A 13,020-nucleotide genomic window follows, 5' to 3' on the forward strand; every position below is an offset into this window, starting at 1 on the left:
TGGTTGGCTTCGTCTGCTTGAGAGCGGAACTTCTCTGGAATACTTTTGGAGCCTGAAACTTTGCAGACTTCCCAACACAGGTCTTGCCCCTCTGCTGCAGTTGCAGCGGAATGAGACCGAAGAACTTAGGAAGCATGGAAATGGCTGTGTCTGCTCCCCGGGCCCAGTTATTCCCCGTGCCTTGGTCTTGTGCTGTGAATGAATGGTCAAGTGAATGAATAAAAAGCAAGTGGCCGCGCTTGGCCTGAGAAAGCCACCCTCTTTTCTTACGTCTTCGCCTTTAATGTGTGGGTCTCCTTGCCTCCCACACCTCCCCGTTTCTCGTGTCGCTGTTCTCTGGCTGTTCTCTGGCTCCTCCACGGCGCTGTCGCGTGTGCGCACACAGACTACGCACAACCAATTTCGTACTGCTGAGGGGAGAGCCAGCCTTCAGCTCTTGACCAGGGCACTGTCATCGTTGTCAGCAGCCAGCTCTCTCGGGGCCCAGCTCAGGCAGCGGGCGGCCCTAAAAGTTGATGAGATTTGTCTATCATCAGGGTAAGCATAAAACGTGTTATTCAAGCTCAACACTTTTGAGAGTGGAAGCGTGTGTTGTGAATAAAAATTCACTGAGACTGTTCGGGGCAAACGGGAACATACGGCTACCTCTCCATAATGGGACATGAGGGCCGTGTCAGTCAGCTGCCGTCCCCACCTGGCCCTCCGCGTTGGCGTCTCTGGTGTGAGAGGTGATTCTAGGTTGACATCTTTTGTCAGTAACTCTTCTCAACCTTTGGTCTTGTGCCTCGAAGCAGTTGCCACTGTGCTAGCAGAAGCTCTACGGCTCTCAGAACCCCAAGTGTGGTGCCCTGGCCGTGACAGATAAGGCATTAAATGCAGGGAAGCCGGTGGCTTCCTGATGGGAAGAGGTGAGGGGGTCCCACTCCCTCTTCTTACTGCCTTTCTCCTACTTCTTACCTTTGTCTCTACCTCACCTGTCTTCGGCTGAGTTGTAGAACTGTGGGTTATTGACCTGAGAAGACTCGGTGTGGAGGCGACTTTGCGGATTCTTCTGAGGGGGACATAGCAGAGTTAGGCCAGAAGCAGCTGCCTGGTCTTTTCCCCACATAAGAGCTCAAATTCCTAAACCTGAAACTTGTGAAGAAAGGAGTCAGCAAACCACTTGTCACGAACTCTTCCCTCTCCCTTCTTACCTTTCTCACTTCTTTCCCCCGTATCCCCTGGGAAACTCACTGGACATGAGGAGAGGCCTGTCTAATCCTAATTCTATAAAGATTTGTTTTTACTTTATTTATTTGCAAGAGAGAGAAAGCACAAGCAGGCGGAGCAGCAGGCAGAGGGAGAAGCAGGCTCCTCGCTGAACAGGGACCCCGATGCGGGACTTGATCTTAGGACCCTGGGATCATGACCTGAGCCGAAGGCAGATGCTTCACCGATTGAGCCACCCAGGCATCCCTGTCTAATCCTAATTCTACATTTTAAAAAAAATATTTTATTTATTTATTTATTTGACAGAGAACAAGCAGGGGGAGCAGCAGAGGGAGATGGAGAAGCAGGCTCCCACTGAGCAGAGAGCCCAACACAGGGCCCGATCCCAGGACACTGGGATCATAATCTCAGCTGAAGGCAGACGCCTAACTGACTGAGCCACCCAGGAGCCCCTAATCCTAATTCTAAGCCGCAGAGCCTGTTGCTCTTATAAGTGCTTCCCAGTAAGCCCCCCTCTACCGCCACCATGTCTAAAAATACATGAATGAATGAATGAAATCTTTAAGAAAAAAATGCTTCCCGATAAGGATCTGAGGCAAAGGAAAGGTAATATCGCAGGAACTCTGGAGTCTTGTTACGTTTTATGCTGCTTGCTCGTTGCCTTAAGTGAGTCATCTTTTAATTAGAAAATTGAAATGATAATGTCAGAGATGAATGGAGGAGACATTCCCCACGGTGGCAGTGGAAGAAGGCCTAGAGGACAAGCAAAAGCACAGCAGTTGCGTTCACTTTAGCTCCCTGTCGCTTTATTTTGTTTCTTCCAAAATGCAGAGCGGGTTTATGATGATAAAAGCTAAGGCTCGGGGTGCCTGGGTGGCGCAGTCGTTAGGCATCCTGCTCTTGGTTTCGGCTCAGGTCGTGATCGCAGGGTCGTGGGATCGAGCCCTGAGTTGGGCTCTGCACTCAGTGAGGAAGTCTGCTAAAGTTTCTCTCTCTCCCTCTCTCTCTGCCCCTCCCTGCCGCTCGCTCTCTCTCAAATAAATAAATAAAATTTTTTTTTAAGATTTTATTTATTTATTTGACAGAGAGAGACAGCCAGCGAGAGAGGAAACACAAGCAGGGGGAGTGGGAGAGGAAGAAGCAGGCTCCCAGCGGAGGAGCCTGATGTGGGGCTCGATCCCAGAACGCCAGGATCACGCCCTGAGCCGAAGGCAGACGCTTAACGACTGAGCCACCCAGGCGCCCTAATAAATAAGTAAATCTTAAAAACAAAAAAAAAAAACCAAGGCTTATTGAGGGCTGACCACCCATGCTCCTGGCATTGTTTTATATTCATTAATTTATTTAACACTCAACAGCAACCTAGTGACAAAGACACAGTTTTTAATCCTCTTTTTAGGAGGAGGAAACTGAGGCCCAGGGAGGTTAATAAACTGTCTGAGAACACACAGCTAGTAAGAAGGAGAGCTGAAATTCAAACCCAGGATGCCTGGACAGTTCCAGAGCCGCTTGCTTTTAAACACTGCGCTTTGTTGCCTTATTACAAGCTCTAGTTCTGGCATACTGCACAGTGGGAGACAAGGAATGTATTTTGATTTGTTAGTCTGAGTGCTGAATTTTGACCCACTGAGGTCTTTCCAGGTTTCAGGGCATTCTTTGTTCTCTATTTAGATCATTCTTGGCAGCTTACCGTTAGGCTGAAGCCCCCACTTCAGCGGGCATGGATGGAATAATGAAGTTGCTCCCCCTTGAGTAGAGGAAGGGACTCTGTTGGGAGCTGTGGGGTTCCTTGTGGTGGGATGTCTTCACCCCGAGTACCGCTGAGCCCCAGGCCCAGGGAAGCAAGGAGCAGGGGAAATAGGGCATGTCGCCTGTGCTTAGACATGCCTCAGACAGGCCTCTTCGAGAAGCAGGCAGGTGTCCCTCGTCCCTCTTCAGGGCCTGACCTGCGCCTCTCTGTTTCCACCTGCACAGGAGAGAAGCTGCTAGAAGGGCAAGTGATCCAGCTCGAGGACGGGACCACCGCATACATTCACCAAGTGACGGTGCAGAAAGGTGAGTGCCCAAGACACCCCAGCCTCATGGAGGCCAGGCAGCTCCCATTGAGGGAGGGGTGGGATGGTATCGAGCTCCAGAGAAAGGCAAGCATTGCTCTCCTTACAGAACCTCTCTCCTTTGAGGATGGACAGCCTGTACAGCTGGAGGATGGCAGCATGGCATACATACACCGCACACCCAAAGGTGGGGTCACGGTCATCACGACTGGCGGGCGGAAGGGAGGCAGAATTGGCAGAGGTTGGGGCATAGCCATGGGAGCTGGAGTGCCCAAGCTCACCCGGATTAGCAGGCTCACCTACCTTCCCTGGTGCCCACCATCGGAGCGGCAGTGTCTGCCTCCGGGAAACTGAGCCCTGGGGCTCAATAGCATGGGCCTCGGCGGTGGCTTTGTCTCTGACACAGCTGTAAGCTCTTAGGGCTTTAGATAGGACCCAAGGACATCATCCAAGACCAGGAGTAAAAACTTAGTAACATTTAAGACTGAAGTCTCTAAGTACTGAGGAGTAACGGTTTATTCCTTCTGCAGGTAGTTTCTTGAGCAGCTGCTGCGTGGCAGGCACTGCGCTAGGTGTGGAGTGTACAAGTGAGGACAGAGGCAGACATGCTCCCTGCTCTTCTAGAGGCCAGTGGGGGAAATAGAAGTGAGACAAACTGTCACCGACGAACTGATAATCATAAACGGAGATCCAGCTCAGGGAGGGCTTCCCTGACACTCGGGCTGAGAACTGAAGGGTAGACTTAGCTGGAGGAAGAGAGACAGAAGGGAACAGAAGGAACAGCATGTGAGGCTCAGAGGTGGAAGGAGGAAGAATGGCATGTTCCAAGGAACTGCTAGGAGCCAAAAGTTTGGCGGGGGTCGGTGGCGGGGGGGTCGGCAAGGTAGGTAAGATGAGAGAGGCAGGGACCAGAGCGCTGGGGCTTGAGTGTCAAGATAAGGGTTTTGTTGTCGGGCTCTATCCTGAGACCTGTGGGAAGCGGTGGAACCATCAGGTAACATGATCTCCTGTGTCCTGCAAAGATCCCTCTTGATGCTGTGCGGCCTGGAGGGAATTAGAGGGCCACCAGTTAGGAGGTTCTTGTGGTCATCTAAGGCCAGCAGGATGGTGATCCCTTCGGGTCCTCAGGGACCTTCTGAGCTCCCAGTCAGTGCTCCATAGGAGACCTTGTCCTCGGGAGAGCTGGCCCTAGAAGAAGGGCCAGCCAGAGTGAATCACCCAAGGGGAGGGACCAGGAGATGCCGAAACCTTCCTTGGTGTATGTACCTCTCATTACCTTCAAGCCAGGGTCCCCGCCATACCTCTTGCCCTTGTGTGGCCCCGGGGCTAACCACATGTTCCCCACAGAGGGCTATGACCCCAGTGCCCTGGAAGCCGTCCAGCTGGAAGACGGATCCACCGCCTACATTCACCACCCCGTGGCTGTGCCGCCAGACAGCACCATCCTGGCTGTGCAGACGGAGGTGGGCTTGGAGGACCTGGCCGCGGAGGATGACGAGGGCTTCAGCGCAGACACGGTGGTGGCCCTGGAGCAGTATGCCAGCAAGGTGAGCTCGTGGAGCCTGACGTGGCCCGTCAGCTCCCTTGGCCCCTAGAATGCCAGCATTCTAGGGGACAAGGGCAGTCCTGGGGTTGGACCTGGCCCGAGCTACTCCCCTTCTTGCCCCTCCACCCCGGCTCCCCCGACGCATCTGTGACATCATTGCCCACGGCGTGTGTGACAGCATAGCTGGGGCCCCCGACAGCTGCTGACACTCCCCCTGGTTTATGCCGTCTCTGAGGAGGGAAGGCGGCTGCAAGGAACGGTGACATTTGTACAGTGGCGACTTAAAGCCAGCTTCACTTTGGCTGTTGTAATCCTCCTCCGTGCTGCGGAGAAAGCCCTTGCCAGTGACTTTATTAGTTTTCCGGGCCCCCGAGGTCAGACGGTTTCGTATTTATTTCTTCTCTGCAACTCATTTAGTCATTTGGGAAAATAACCTCAGTAGGCAGTGACGAGGGCAGATGCAGCAAGCAGCTGGGGTTCTTGGAACAGGGGCTCGCACAGCAGCTCAGCTGCAAGGAAGGAAGATCCTGGCTGTCCCGGTGTCGGTCAGTCGGGGCTCTCTCTGCCGGAGCGGCGGTCCCGCCCACGGGGGAAGTGGGCACAGAGATCTGTGAGCATGCCAAACCAGGGGACACCCTCCCTGGGGTGAACTGCAGAGCTGCAGGGGGGACATGGCAGGGCTTCCTGGGGCACTGATGTTACCCAGAGATTTGGGGGGGGTTGTTTTTATACTAAGACTATGTGGCAGTATCAGAGGAGAAGAGGAAACTCAAGTCTTTCCAACATAGAAGCACAAAACTTGATAGCAGACCACTTTGGGCTCTGGCCACTCCCACCGCCATCCCCTGCGGTGTGTTTGAGAAAACATATTTGAGACTTGCTCCTGTTAGAAAGACAACGGGGCTTGGAACAGAGACAACATGAGCCCCGAGATCTGTGCTGGCTCTGCCTCTACCTAGTCTGACCCTGAGTGAGTCGTTCTGCTCCCAGGCCTTAGCTCGCTCCTCTGAGAGGATGAGACAGGACTAGATGACCTCAGAGGTCACTTCCAACCCTGAAGTTTCTTGATTCCCCCGAGAGCCAGTGAGGCATGGCAATGAAATCCGAACACCTGAGTGCGTTAGCCCGCCAAGCAGGCCTGGCCACCTGTGACTCTCCCACCCCCCCCCCCCCCGCCATTCACCAGCTGTTTAAGTGTCTGTGAAATTTTGTCAGCTGCTTGACCCCCTGACCTGGAGCTGACAGACCTTGCCATGAATTTGGCTCACCAGTTCGTCTCCTACTCCCCGTGCCTTCCCAAGTTCCATTTCAGGAGCTCCTGGGAAGGCCAAAGTGTCCTGGAAACAAAGACTAAGGGACAGTCCCAACAGGAACCTGCTCAGGAAAGCAAAAGAGCAGTCAGGGCTTGCTGAAGCCCGGGGCAGGTGTGAAGCAATGTTCCTGAGAAAGGTGACAGGGGAGGGGACTTGTCAGCCAGCTGGGTGCTGTGGTTAGAGCCGAAACTTCTGGTGAGGACTTGCAGGCCCCTGCGCTGGGCGCTTCTGCAGTTCGCTGCTTGTGGCCACCTCACGCTGGTGAACCCGGGTGAGCTTACCCCGCAGCAGGCCTCCTGTTAATGCCCCTGCTGAGCACTGGTCTCCCACAGGGAGGGAGGGGTCTCCTCCCATCAGAGGATAATGGTGTCCAGAGCTGTGGCCTCTTAGGTGCGTGTGGTCAAAAGTGGAGGTTGCTGGGGTACTTGGCTGGCTCAGTCAGTGGAGCGTGGGACTCTTGATCTCAGGTTGTGGGTTCAAGTCCCATACTGGGGGTAGAGATTACTTAAAAATAGAATCTCAAGGAGTGCGTGGGTGGCACAGTTGGTTGAGTGCCCGACTCTTGGTTTCGGCTCAGGGCGTGATCTCAGTGTCCTGAGATCGAGCCCCACGTCAGGCTCCACGCTCAGTGTGAAGTCTGCTTAAGATTCTCTCTGCCTCTGCCCCTCCGCCTCCGCACTCCTTGCACGTGCTCTGTCTGTCATAAATAAATACATTGATGAATAAATAAATAAATAAATTTTCTTTTAAGATTTTTTTTAAAAAGTGGGGGTTGCTAGCTCTCAGGCTAGCTCGGGGGTGGCCTGAATGACCACCTTACGTCACTGTCTGGGAGATGGCCTTCCTTCCATAGCTGTCACAGCCCCTGTGACATTGAGTTCTTCCTCTGTGACAAGTGGGTGGGGACTCCACATGCCAGCCCTGTTCCTCTGTAGGGTGCTTCAGTGCCTGTTTCCTGTCTGTCTCGGTCTGTCTCCCCTGGTTGCCCTTCTCCCCCTGGCAGGTTTAACTCTGTGTGTTGGGTCATAAGCTGCCAGCTGGGCCCTGTATCCTACCTCCTCCTTCTCGTCATTGAAGAGGATAGGAACCTCGAGATTTTTTTCCCTCAGGTTCTGCATGACAGCCAGACTCCCCATAACGGCAAAGGACAGCAGGTTGGGGACAGAGCATTCCGCTGTGGCTACAAAGGCTGTGGGCGTCTCTACACCACTGCTCATCACTTAAAGGTAAGGTCATCAAGTACACCCTTCAGCCTTACTGTTTTCCCCACCGGGCTGTAATTCTACCTTCCCGCTTTGACTAGAACCGGTCCCTGCTCTACTGAAAGGAAGAGATGAGTGCACTGAAATGTCAGCCTAGGGGCCTGTGACACACGTGAAGAGGGCAGGAAGGAAGAGAATCAGGGAGGGCCCTCTGGAGGAGGTGGCCTCTCAGCTAAAGAGCAGAATAAAGGAGATGGCCAGGACCGATACTCTGAGCCCTAAAGACAACCGAAGAGCCCTTCCGTCCCCCAGTCCCTCTGAGTCCCATGGTTGCTTGTCCTCACAGGTGCATGAAAGAGCTCATACGGGTGATCGTCCATACAGGTGTGATTTCCCCAGCTGCGGAAAGGCATTTGCCACAGGTAACCTACCTGGAAGCAGACTAAATAAAGGTGGACTGCTTCCAGCTGAGGGCGGAGAGTTCTAGATTCACTTTGGGAATTTCCTGCCTTCTTGGAGAAACTGCTGCCCAAGCGCTCTGACTTGCAGGGCACCGTCTTTGGAGGAAACCCCCTTGTGAGAAGTGGGGGCAGCATAGTCCAGGCCCGCGAAGGGAGCCGGGGGCTTGGTAGAGAGACCCTACCTCCTGCATTGGCTGTGGAGTATTGGGCTATTGGCATCTCTCTGGGCTTCATTTCCCCTCGGAAACCTCTAGCCGTAGCTCTCAGACTCATGTTCCAGAATGGCAGTGGCTGCCCCTGGAGAGGGAGGAGAGCAGCACGGGCTTTCCCAGCCCCTCTGATCTGTGCCGGCTGGGCAGGGATAGAGGCAGACATAGGCTTCTTGTGCCTGAGTTGCTGTGGCACCACAGAACACACTTGAAGATGGAGAGCCTCTGAATTCAGACAATGAGGCAGTGGGGGATGAGATTCCGCGGAGTGCTCTCCTCATCCCTCCCTCCCGCATGCGGACAGGGTATGGGCTGAAGAGCCACGTGCGCACCCACACCGGTGAAAAGCCATATAAGTGCCCAGAGGAGCTGTGCAGCAAGGCCTTCAAGACCTCAGGTGACCTGCAGAAGCACGTCCGGACGCACACCGGTAGGCGGGCCCTGCCCCGTTCGCCCTTGGACCTGGAGCTCCTCACTCTGGCATGACCGGCCCGCCTCCTGAGCCAGCCTGCCCCACACACCCCGTCTCCACAGGTGAACGCCCGTTCCGGTGCCCCTTCGAGGGCTGCGGCCGCTCCTTCACCACATCTAATATCCGCAAGGTACACGTGCGCACCCACACAGGCGAGCGGCCCTACACCTGCCCCGAGCCCCACTGTGGCCGCGGCTTCACCAGCGCCACCAACTACAAGAACCACGTGCGCATCCACACAGGTGGGCCAGCTGGCACGCGAGAAGCGCCCCTTCTGAGGCCCCGGCCCTCTCGACTCTAGGCTTCTGACCCGAGACATGTTCTCGACTCCGACCCGGAGCCCTTCGGCTGGCCATTGCAGGCTGGCCTGTGGGCGGGGAGAGGGGGCTCTGTGGTTCCAGCCAGAACCACTGTCTCACTTGCAGTGAGTGGTTCCTCCCTTTCCGGTTAGGTCTCGAACAACAGGTCCCGCGGGCCCTCTCAAGCTCCCTGCCGCCCCCCTACGCTCACCCTGAATTATCTCCTTCCGGCTGAGCTCCCGGGAAAAGGCCAGGGTCAGGTGTGATGGGGGAAAAGCAGAGTGAAATGTCACCCTTAGCTCCTCACCTCCTCCAGTGTCCATATGACTCGCCCTCCCCCGTGTCACGTCCCTCGTCCAGCCTTACGTGTCATCTCTCAGCATATGTGTCCCCTCCCTCCTCCTTCACCCCTGCTATGTCAGTCACCCCTCTCTATCTCCTGCCTCTTCTGTTCACAACCTTCACCTTTACGAGCCCCCCGGATCCCCCCAGCAGTCCCATCACTTGCCCCCAGCCTTCCCTCCGGTCTTGGCGGTCCCACACTCCTGTCCCCTCTGTTCCGCTGGCCGTCACCCCCAGCTGTTCAGAGTCCCAGGTCTCAGTCTGTCTCCCCCCCCACCCCGGATCTCCTTTCACCAACCCCCCCGTCTCCCACCCCTGGCCCCTTAGTTTTCCCCTTGCCAGCCCCAGTTCCCGCCCCCCTCACAGCCCAGTGTCCCCAGGGGAGAAGCCATACGTTTGCACGGTCCCAGGCTGCGGGAAGCGCTTCACCGAGTACTCGAGCCTATACAAGCACCATGTGGTGCACACGCACTGCAAGCCGTACACCTGCAGCGCGTGTGGCAAGACCTACCGACAGACCTCCACACTGGCCATGCACAAGCGCAGCGCCCACGGCGAGCTGGAGGCCACGGAGGAGAGCGAGCAGGCCCTGTACGAGCAGCAGCAGCTCGACGGTGAGGGCTACGGGCAGGAGGTGAGAGCGGGGACAGGCCAGGCCTCCCCGTGGCCCGCCGGTGGCAGGTGTCAGCTCGGGCTCTCCTCTCCCAGCCGCCTGCGCAGCCGAGGAGAGCCCACCACCCAAACGCCCCCGCGTTGCCTACCTCTCGGAGGTGAAGGAAGAGGGCAGTGACATCCCAGCCCAAGTGGCCATGGTGACCGAGGAGGATGGGGCCCCCCAGGTGGCTCTGATCACTCAGGATGGTACCCAGCAGGTACAGGCTCTGGAGGGGGGGCGCTCTGGCTGGTCCCCTCTCTCACTCTCTCTGGGGAGTCCTGAAGTTCTGACAGCCCCACCCCCATCCAGGTTCTCTTTTTAGCCTCGTGGAGCTCCGAGAGCTGAGGCTGAGGGTACCAACTCTTGTCAGCCAGGCCCTCCACCTCAGCCTCTGAAACTTCTAGAGCACAGTTAGTAGCTTCTGTCTTTCGTGGAGGCTGACAGGTCCTGATGGTCTGAGTGAGACACTTGGCTGTCCTTCTCAAGAGAGGCTTGTTGATGGGGGCCAGAGCATAGTGTGGGGTCCGGAGCCCCAGGGTTTCTAGCCAGCCGGATAATAGGACCCTTGTTAGCACCCTCACTGTCAAGTGCACCTCTGTCTTTTGGAGTTGACATGAGGATGAAATTGGGTCGAGACCCTGAACTGCACGGAACAGTCCTGAGGCAAAGTGGGGGTAAATAGAAGTGGTCAGCAGAATTCCGCTAGCGTCTCCTTTTGGCAAGCAAAGACCTGTTTTCCTTGCTTATCCCTGTCCCCCTCCCCCTCTGTGACATGAGGCTAATCTTCTGGCTTCTCAAGAAGCTAACCTTGTCTGCGAGAGTGGGTACACCCACCCAGGGGCTTTCAGACAACCTGCCACTGCACTCCCAGCTCACCTTCCTTCCTATCGGCAGGTCAGCCTATCCCCGGAAGACCTGCAGGCCCTGGGAAGTGCCATTAGCATGGTGACCCAGCACAGCAGCACCACCCTCACCATACCCAGTGAGGACGATGACCTGGCCACGTCCGGCACACATACGGTCACCATGGTCAGCGCTGATGGCACCCAGACGCAGCCCGTATGACCAGGCGGTTTGCTTGGGGTTTCTTGTTCTCTTGTCCTTCTTTTTTGTGGGGTGGGCATTAACATGCAGGCTGACCTGTCCGGCCTTCTTACGGGGACTAAGATTCCCCCCATAAGAAAAGGATCTGTCTTCTCCATGGTGGCTCTGCGCCAGCGGTTCTCTGGAAAAGCATTTCACGGGGGGTCAAGAGACAGTTTCTAACTCTTGATCTCCCTCTAATTTGCTTTGCTACCACAGGCAGCTCACTTTTCCACGGACTTCAGTCCATTTTCAAATAAGATTAAATTACTTCTGGGCCTTTTACAGCTCTGACCTTCTGTGAATCCAAATCCCTAAATTAAGTTGGCTCTCAGAGAAAAATGCCATCTCACTAAGCTCTGAACCCCATGCTAATTAATCTGACCTATAATGGTTTTATCCATCCGCTTCTGGCTTGTTCCCAGCCACCTTGCTTGAAGGGATTTTTATTTGTATTGGAGGGAGGGAGAGTAACGTAGGTGGGTTGGAAAATCTCATTATTTTATATTTCAGGTTACAATCATTACCTCTGGGGCTGTGGTGGCCGACGACTCAAGTGTAGCATCCCTTCATCACCAACAGGTGGCACTGTTGGCCACAGCCAACGGAACACACATTGCCGTGCAGGTGGGTAGAGGTCCCAGAGCCTGAGAAAGGAAGGAATAAGAAGGGGAGAGGAAGGAGACCAAGATCTTGAAGAGAACGGCATTTGGCCCGAAAAAGAGCTCATTTCAGAAGACAAATCCTTTTCTGCCTACATCCACACAGCTGTCTCAGGCTCTTTCTTGATGGAAGCAGAGTGCTGAACCCCTTCCGGCCTTCAGAATAATTTCGATGGCAACATACCTGGTGGTCTAAGCCCTTTGTCTCTTAGTGTCTCCATTTCTTCCTCAGGAAAATAAGTGGACTCAAGTAGATGATTACTGAGGTCCCCTCCAGCCAGGCATCCCCTTCTGTGAACAAGCCCCTCTCTCTGACCCTGGACCATGCTGTGGCTCCCCGGCCATGGCTAGCCTACTGGGACTCTATCGGCGAACTTGCTGTTCGTGGGGGCCCCGCTAAGTGCTCAGTATGTGCCACTGGGCGGATGGAGGGGATTCAGAAAAGTAGGCCACATACTCACTAGCACTAGAATCTGGTGGGAAGTGTCTCACTCTCTCTTTGCTTCTCTACCCCCTTCTCCGCAGCTGGAGGACCAGCAGACCTTAGAGGAGGCCATCAGCGTGGCCACTGCTGCCATGCAGCAAGGGGCCGTGACCCTGGAGGCCACAGAGTCAGAGAGTGGCTGCTGAGTCCCCAGGGGCTGGATTCCACACCGTGTCAGAGGAGGGGCCATGCCACACAGGCATCCCTGCCTCCCAGGGCCCGGGCTGCGGCCGACACTTGGAAGGTGGCCACAGAGGTCTCCAGGGAAAGACGGCAGCAGGAAAACAGCCTCACTGAAGGGGACGACGGGGCCCTGCCCCAGAGGAGGGCTGCGCAGCTGGAATTGGAGGAATGCGTCATCCTTAGGAGCTGAAGAGGACAAGCGGATCACCAGCCTGCCCTGGGGCATCCCCTCCTCAGAATCAGCTGGGTGCCCACTCTCCTCCCTCCAGAGAACACCCTTCCTACCCTCGGTCCACCGCCCTTCTCAGGTGGCGATTGGGACTGCTGTGGGGACTGGTCCTCTGTTCTGACTGGTCGTTGCCCACCAGGGGAAGGGGCCGACAGCTCTTCAGCCCAGTAGGAGCGGAGCAGGCCCAGCCCTGCTTCTCCCAGCAATAACCACCTCCCTGGAAGCCTGCCCAGGTGCCTGGCCACTTGGCAGCAGGGTTTCCTGCCACCATAGTCAGAACCGCTCAGGGGTCTGTGGCTGGAGAAAAGGTGCCCAGCCCCACCCACCCCAGCCACCCCCTCTCCTCTCTGTGGCAGAGAGGCAGGGAGCGGCCTTGTACATACTGGGGATTGGGTTTAATTTGTTTTGGTTTGTTTTTTTAAATTCCATTTTGATAATTTTTTTCCTGCTCTGGTTGGTGGTGGCAAATGGGTGAATGAGTATTTAATAAAAGTTCCAAGTTTCCACCTGGGTCCCTCCCTTCCTCCTTTCAGCTTTGGGCCCTGATAGCAGGGCTGGTCAAATCAGGCTCTTAGCCCTGTATCCCTGGCACAACCCCACTCAGCGTCAGTGCCAGG

The 13,020-nt window shown here is 55.5% G+C and overlaps 1 protein-coding gene across 4 annotated transcripts in view; it reads left to right on the forward strand.

The window, feature by feature from the left end:
• The window catches only part of ZNF76 (zinc finger protein 76), a 32,905-nt gene extending 19,998 nt beyond the window's left edge, over nt 1–12,907 (forward strand). For 2 of the 4 annotated variants that reach the window (XM_045772024.2, XM_045772025.2), the window contains exons 3-14: nt 3,184–3,264; nt 3,373–3,450; nt 4,611–4,810; nt 7,232–7,348; nt 7,671–7,746; nt 8,299–8,424; nt 8,529–8,708; nt 9,488–9,721; nt 9,816–9,979; nt 10,657–10,821; nt 11,359–11,472; nt 12,033–12,907. In XM_045772024.2, the coding sequence (XP_045627980.2) occupies nt 3,184–3,264; nt 3,373–3,450; nt 4,611–4,810; nt 7,232–7,348; nt 7,671–7,746; nt 8,299–8,424; nt 8,529–8,708; nt 9,488–9,721; nt 9,816–9,979; nt 10,657–10,821; nt 11,359–11,472; nt 12,033–12,137 (1,640 nt within the window). In that variant the 3' untranslated portion in view covers nt 12,138–12,907. Of the gene's footprint in view, nt 1–3,183; nt 3,265–3,372; nt 3,451–4,610; nt 4,811–7,231; nt 7,349–7,670; nt 7,747–8,298; nt 8,425–8,528; nt 8,709–9,487; nt 9,722–9,815; nt 9,980–10,656; nt 10,835–11,358; nt 11,473–12,032 lie in introns of those variants that run through there. The other 2 variants (XM_087858160.1, XM_045772027.2) reach the window with 2 other exon arrangements.
• The last annotated feature ends 113 nt before the right edge of the window (nt 12,908–13,020 follow it).

This window comes from Ursus americanus, chromosome 32 (genome assembly GCF_024610735.1).
Source record: "Ursus americanus isolate L20-20 chromosome 32, mUrsAme1.1.p, whole genome shotgun sequence".
Classification (NCBI taxonomy): Eukaryota; Metazoa; Chordata; class Mammalia; order Carnivora; family Ursidae; genus Ursus; species Ursus americanus.